At 44.2% G+C, this 7,421-nt stretch overlaps 1 protein-coding gene across 1 annotated transcript in view; it reads left to right on the top strand.

Moving 5' to 3' along the window:
- The first annotated feature begins 386 nt into the window (after window positions 1-386).
- LOC21401767 (eukaryotic translation initiation factor 2 subunit beta) overlaps window positions 387-7,421 on the top strand; it is a 14,619-nt gene continuing 7,584 nt past the window's right edge. The window contains exons 1-6 of the mRNA XM_010096134.2: window positions 387-487; window positions 750-793; window positions 1,045-1,153; window positions 1,280-1,335; window positions 1,437-1,491; window positions 1,603-1,700. Coding sequence (XP_010094436.2) covers window positions 755-793; window positions 1,045-1,153; window positions 1,280-1,335; window positions 1,437-1,491; window positions 1,603-1,700 — 357 coding nt within the window. The 5' untranslated portion in view covers window positions 387-487; window positions 750-754. The remainder of the gene's footprint in view (window positions 488-749; window positions 794-1,044; window positions 1,154-1,279; window positions 1,336-1,436; window positions 1,492-1,602; window positions 1,701-7,421) is intronic.

The following is a 7,421-nucleotide window of genomic DNA, read 5'->3' as shown; positions in this document are numbered from 1 at the left end:
TATAAATTAAAAATAAAAGATAAAAATTATGACTTATATATTTTCAAGGGGTATTTGTCCATTTATAATTGGGCTCGGTAGAGTCAACCCTTTCACGAGGCCCAAATATCTTAGTAAATATTTAGTTTATAAATTTAAAATTATGATTCAGAATTATTTTTGATTTATGCGTATTTTTTTTAAGTCTCGAGTCGACACAGATTTCTTGAAGTCCACCGACATAAGACGGGCCTAAACGACTTGGCGGGTTAGGATGGGCTCGTCGAGCTGGGCTGGGTAGCCGCCACGAAGCCCCAGTCCCAAGAAAGAAAACAGCCTATAAAAAAAATAAACAAATAAAAAATAAAATGCGGTATAAATATAAAATTGCAATACAGAAAGGTAAATTAGAAAAACCTGGAGCTCAACGAAGGCAAGGCAAACACTGTGAATAGAATCTCTCTCGCAACTCAAGGCAAAAATTGTGAATTGAATTTGAAACTCCAATGTGAGTGCCTGATTTCCTCTTTGCTTAATATTGATTTTATCATCTTGTATTATATATTTGTTCAGTTTTGATTTGATTTTCTTTTTTCGCTGAATTTGTAATATATATTTTAGGGTTCTCAAAAAACTGGAGTCTTTCCAGTTCCGATACTCATTTTCCTGCGTTTTTGTTCTTCAACGCTTATCCTATTACACACACACACATATATATATATATATAAGTATATAAATTCATATGCACATCTTGTGTGCTCGTTTTATAGCAATCATGGCAAACGAGAATGAATTGAAGGACGAAGTGGCAGAGGTAATTCACTATGCATTTATCTTTTCACATTTTATTTGTTTATTTTTACTAAAATAGTGCTTTGTCGTTGCTCTTATGCTCAATTTTTGAGGGGTGCATCAGTTTCTTAAAAGTTTTGGATTTATGTTGAATTGATAAATGAGTGTAAAAGGATTGAGGGTTTATACTACGAGACTAGTGATTTTCTTTAATCATAAACCGGCTTAAGTGGAGCTGCGTATCTTGTTTCTGATGAATCTTCATATTTGCAGATTGCTCAGTTCGATCCTACCAAAAAGAAGAAGAAGAAGAAGGTTGTTTTTCAGGATGCCGTGGATGATGCTGTCGAAAATTTGGCCGAGAAAACCGAAAACCTTTCGGGTATTCATATCTGACAATCATCAATACTCCATGATGTTTTCTTTCTGTTTTTGTATTTTTGTGTGTGTGTGTGTGTGTGTATATATATATATATATATTGGTATGACTTTCTTCACTACTTTGCAGTTTCTGATGGGCTTGAAGGTACATTTTCTGGCTCGAAGAAGAAGAAGAAGAAGCCGGTGCGTGGTCATATACTATTAGAGTTGGGAAGATTGATATTGTTTCCATTTTGTTTCCATCTCTTTTAGCTATTCATTTTTTATGCTTGGCGTGATTGTAGGTTGAAAGTAATATTTTGATTGACGAGAGTGGCGATGCACCGGAAGAGTTAGAAGGTAAAAAATTTGTATGCTAAGTGTTTTCATTGAAGTCTGGACTTAGGAATGGCTTTCGCTATTCGTTGACCATCTTCTTGAGGATACCTAAGATTTTGTATTACCTCCTAGATCGTACGGGAGATGATGGAGATGGAGAAGGAGGAGGAATTGTTCTGCATTCACGTTATCCTTGGGAAGGGAGTGACCGGGATTATGCATATGAGGAGGTATAATTATCACATTACTCAAGTACTAGAGAAGCTTCTTAATTATCGGCTAGATTCTATTTTATGCCATTGTGCTTGTGATTTTCCTTTTGCAATGCTGCATGCTATAAATACGGTGCATTTAACTGCGTTAGCTTATATCATTGTTTGAGTGGATTGCGAATGTTCGTTTGCATATGGTCACCTTCCTAAGGCGACATGTGGTCACTTTAGCTTCTACTTAGATTTGCACAATATTAAAATCTGCAACTACTTTCTCTCCATTATCTTTTAGAAGAGTGATTTGGTTTCTGCTTTACTGGGTTGAAGGTTTGACTTGTATCGATCTCAGAACTAATTTTTGTGGAACCTAGCTTGTAAAATGTGGTGTTAAAAAAATGGCTTGCAAACGTGTTTGCCACCGGATCCACAGGTGAAGTCCCCACACTGTACCGCAGCAAAGGCGGAGGAAGCCGTCCATAAACCGCCTGAAAAGGGGTCATTCGGGTGGCAGTGTGGAACGAAGTATTGTACCAATATTCTGACCAAGCCAACCATTTATGCCACTGCCCCGGCTTATCAGAGGTAAAGCACCGCAAATAAGTTTCCACACACCTATTAACCACTTTGGATTGCCCATCGGACTGTGGATGGTACGCCGTATTGCGCGAGAGAGTAGTGCCCATCTGTTTGTGCAGGTCAGTCCAAAAACGGCTAAGAAAAATACGGTCACGATCCGATACGATGGTGCGAGGGACCCCATGCAACCGCACTACCTCCTGGATAAACAGCTTGGCGACCTTTTCTGTAGAAAATGGGTGCCTCAAAGCGATAAAGTGGCCATACTTGCTTAATCGGTCAACGACCACCAAGATAGTGTCGTACCCCTCCGAGCGGGGTAGGCCCTCAATAAAATCCATGGACACATCTTCCCACACCTGCTCGGGAATGGGCAAAGGCTGCAGTAGCCCACCAGGGGCCAATGTGGATGCTTTACATCGTTGACATACCTCACACCGTGCCACATACGCGGTTACATCTCGTTTCATCCCAAGCCAAAACCAATCGGCCGCGAGTCGGCGGTAGGTCTTCAAGCCCCCTGAATGGCCACCCCACACCCCGTTATGATAAGAGTGTAACAAACGTTGAACAACCGGAGAAGTACGAGCCACCACCATTCTTCCCTTATACAACAAGCGGCCTTGTCGGATAGTATACCCTGGTATGCTGCCGGGTTGTGGGGTAAATCTGACCAAATTTTCGCTAGACGTTCATCCTGCAACACTTGCTAATGGATGTCTTCGGTATTGACAAAAGTGGACGCTGTCATGGCGGCCATAGCTGGGCCGACTACGCGCCGTGACAATGCATCCGCTGCTCTATTCTCCACCCCAGGCTGATACTGGATCTTGAAGTCATACCCCAGTAGCTTGGTAAGCTACTTTTGATGTTCCATGTTAACTAAGCACTGCTCTAGCAAGTACTTAAGGCTACGCTGATCCGTCCGGATAAAAAAATGACGCCCAAGAAGATACGACCGCCACTTTTGAACTGCCAAAACAATGGCCATCAACTCACATTCATAAACTGACTTGTTCCGCACCTGAGTGGATAGGACTTGGCTGAAATAAGCGATAGGCCGTTGATCTTGCATCAAAACTGCCCCCACTCTAGATCCTGATGCATCTGACTTGAGAACAAATGGTTTCGTGAAATCCGGAAAAGCTAGCACCGGCACCCGCGCCATAGCAAGCTACAACCCCTCAAAAGCATGCATGGCCTCTGCATCCCATCGAAAACTATCCTTCCGGAGCAAGTTAATTAAGGGCCCTGCAATTTGACTATACCCCGCCACAAACTTCCGGTAATAACCTGTCAATCCGAGAAATCCCTGTAATTCCTTCAAGTTGGCGGGAGGCGGTCAATTAACCATGGCCTCTATTTTTGTCGGATCAGCCGAAACTCCCTCAGCAGACACAATATGGCCAAGGTACTCAATTGAACGTTGCCCGAAACTACACTTCTTAGCATTGGCATATAATTGATGTTGTTGCAAAACCGCTAACGCCTGGCCGAGGTGGTATCCATGCTCCTCCAAAGAGTGGCTATAAATAAGAATATCATCGAAAAAAACGAGTAAGAACTTACGGAGGAAAGCTCATAGAACGTCATTCATAAGCGATTGAAAAGTCGCCGGAGCATTCGTAAGTCCAAAGGGCATAACGAGAAACTCGTAATGTCCCTCATGTGTACGGAATGCTGTCTTCAGCACGTCCTCGGCTTTCATTCTAATATGATGATAACCTGACTTAAGGTTGGTCTTGGAGAAAATCGTGGCCCCATGTAATTCATCCAGAAGTTCTTCTATCACAAGAATGGGAAAACGATCGAGAACCGTCTCTCTGTTCAAAGCGCGGTAATCCACGCAGAATCTCTAACTTCCATCTTTTTTCTTTACTAACAAAACTGGACTGGAATACAGACTGACACTTGGCTGTATTATGCATGTCGCTAACATCTCCCTAACCAACTTCTTAATTTCCGTTTTCTGTATGTGAGGGTACCGGTGTGGTCTAACATTTATAGGGGAAGTCCCTTCTTTCAAAACAATTGCATGGTCTTTGGTTCTAACCGGTGGCAGTTCTTCTGGCATTTCAAAAACTCTCATATCTCCTCAACACCATTTGCAATTCCAGAGGAACTTTCTCCTCTTTAACAAACTGTTCCACACCAAGAGTCCCTAACTCTACCCAAACCCCTTGTCCTTCATGTCTCAGAGCTCTCATTAGAGCCTTGAGAGTAACTGGCGACTTGTTTAACCCCGGATCTCATCTTAATGTCACCTGCCTTTCAGCCAAACTGAACTTCATAAGCAAAGTCTTTCCAATTCACTGACAAGATGAATTCCTAATATCTAATCTGAACTCCCTAGTTCTAATGGCAAGAAATTTCAATTTCTGAACCAAGTCACACACAAGATGAAATTGTGGGTGGCCCCACTGTCTATTAAAACAATTTCCTTGCATTCTTGGACGACCGCCTTAAGGTTCATGGTTTTCGGTGCCGTCAGACCAACCACCGAGTTAAGGGATAATTCCACCATCTCCTCTTCTTATGGCGGCTCATCCCCCTCTTCCACCGCTTCCCCTTGATTTTCCTCTCTCGGACTATCAAGACTTGCAGCTCGCGGTTTGGACAGCGATGGCGTACGAAGTATTTTCTGTCACACTGGTAACACAAACCCTTTTCTCTCTTTCCTTGTAACTCGGCATCGGTCATACGCTTGAATGGCACTGCTCCGGTCCCAGTCCTAGTGCCCTGATTACTTATCTTTCTTTCCTCCAGAAACTTCCCTCTCTCAGTTGGCGCCCCACTGAAACGTGTTCCAAAACTAGAAGTTGTTGGGCCCCCTTTAGATTCATTTAATAAATTTCCTTTACCCCAACTTGAGTGCTGTGGGCCTTGCACTTTTGGGCCACGTACCAAAAGGTTACGCTTTTCTATCTCTGGGCTACCTCCATAATACGACCCAATCCCTTGGGCTTTATCAAATCTAATTTCTGCATGTACATCTAGTTTTAAACCATTCACGAAGGAGTTCTCCAGAACCTGCTCGGAAATGTCCCTCAACGGTGCTGCCAAGACCTCGAATTGCCTCCGATATTCCCTCACCGACATTTCCTGCCGTAGCGATAAAAGTTTCTCACACAAGCTGCCTTCCTGCGTTGGTTGGAAACGCTCAAGGATCATCACGTTCAATTCCGCCCAATTTCGAATCACCCGCTGGCCATCCTTCCATTGAAACCACGCCAAAGCTTCTCCGTCAAGACTTACAACAGCTACATCCAATTTCCCATTCTCCGGTAATCCGTTCATCGCAAAATACCTCTCGGTCCTAAAAACCCCACATCAGGATTTTCGCCGTCAAACGTCGGCATCTCAACTCGCCGGGTCCGACAATCCATGCGAACTCCGGATTCTCGCGGAGCCCTAACTCTCTCGCTCGTCTCTTCTTCCGGCGCCATCTGTTTCGTCGGTACATCCATTTCGGCCGTCGGAGAATTCTGACGCTCATGGCTCTGTAGTTTCATCAATTCCTCCATTTTTGACAACAGTAAATCCATACCTTGCTCCAGCCGAGGAATCTTTTACTCAATTCCTCTTGCACCTCCTCTAATTCCCTTCGCGAACTCTTCTCTCGATCCATCAGCTCTCTCCTTTTCACGGTCGTCGGTTCTCCTCGTCATCCCAGAAAAGTGCTCTGATACCAAATGTTAAGTTCCAATCCAACAACTAGTTGAATAATGAAAAATCAGAATGAGAAATGCTAACAGGAAAGCTTCGATTAGTGGCGGAAATCGGTTACAGAAAGAGATATGGGGATATTCGAGAGATCCCTTGCTCTCCCTAGTCTATCTTCTCTCGGAAGTTTCGCAAACTGAATGAATGGTCCCTTATTCCCCCTTTGTTCTATTTATACTCACTATCTCTTAAACCACTCACCAATCCCAAGGCCTAACTAACTACTAACTGCTTGCTGACTCAGACCCACCCTTCTTCCTTTCCTCGAGTGCCCCCTCCTCCTCAGCAAGTACCCTTTGAGTTGTCCCTCTACTTGCACTTCCCGTTCCACTTCCTTCTGTTGCCGACCCTGTCACATGCTGGCGCCTCCTTCGAGCATATGTATAACGCACGGGAGGCTTATCAGTTTGCCATTCAGGGGGCGTTTGGTATGCAATAATCTTTAGATGGGAATATGAATCTTCTCACATTCCTACGTTTGGTACAAGAATTGCAATTTTTACATTCCTGAGAGTAAATCCCATGGGATTCACTTTACCCCAAATTAGGATAGTCTGAATAACACCCAATAGGGTGTTATTCAAATGCCCAGGAATCTCATATTTATGGGAATCTCACCAAAATAATCGAAATTACAGCCCATCCTCACCACCACCACCTTGCCAGCCACAACCTTGCCACCGGCCACCACCTCCCCACCTTCGACTCTCTCTATCGTCACATATTTCTCTCTTTCTACTCTCTCTTCGTCAATCTCTCTCTATCGCTCTCTCTCTCTCTACTCTCTCTCTTTGTTGATATGTTTATCTCATCTTCGACAGAGGACGAATCTCCGTCACAATTGTGGTTGCTCCGTCGTACACTCAACGGCGTTGAAGTCGAGGCTTCGTGAAAAATTGCCACTGTTTTGGGCTGGCTCGGCCGCTTTGCTGGCCTCGCAACTCTTTGAACTTTCCAACGGCAACGCTCCAATGAAGAGAGAGAGAGAGAGAGCAGCGCTTTGGTGGAGCGAGAGAGGGGAGAACCAAAGAGAATACCCATTTCTGTAAAAGAGCTCATTCAATAGCCTATTTCCGAATACCCAGAGGAGTTCGGCCTATGGATGGGGATCGGAGGCAGTCAGAGGAGTTAAAGAGAGAAAGGCAGTCAGAGGAGTTAAAGAGAGAAAGTTTGTTAGAGAGAGGCATATAGATGCTTAATGGTGATGGAGAAGGCCATGAACGTTATTTGCAGGCTTTGTATCTGGGTTTGTGATAAGCCTCCTATTCAGTTCACTTATGCTAGGCGTGGCAAGCACGTGAGGGGGGTGGGAATTAGTTGGCACAGTAAGGTCAATTTGGGAAACTCGTGTGGGGGCTTAGGGATCTGTGTTAGTTATAGGGGAATTCAGTTGTAATGGAATAAGACGGGGGGGGGGGGGGGGGGGGGGGGGGGGGGGGG

The sequence above is a fragment of the Morus notabilis genome, unplaced genomic scaffold (genome assembly GCF_000414095.1).
Source record: "Morus notabilis unplaced genomic scaffold, ASM41409v2 Scaffold227, whole genome shotgun sequence".
NCBI classification, from domain to species: Eukaryota; Viridiplantae; Streptophyta; class Magnoliopsida; order Rosales; family Moraceae; genus Morus; species Morus notabilis.
Note: the sequence above shows the minus strand (reverse complement) of the source record. Positions and strands in the feature narration are given on the sequence as shown.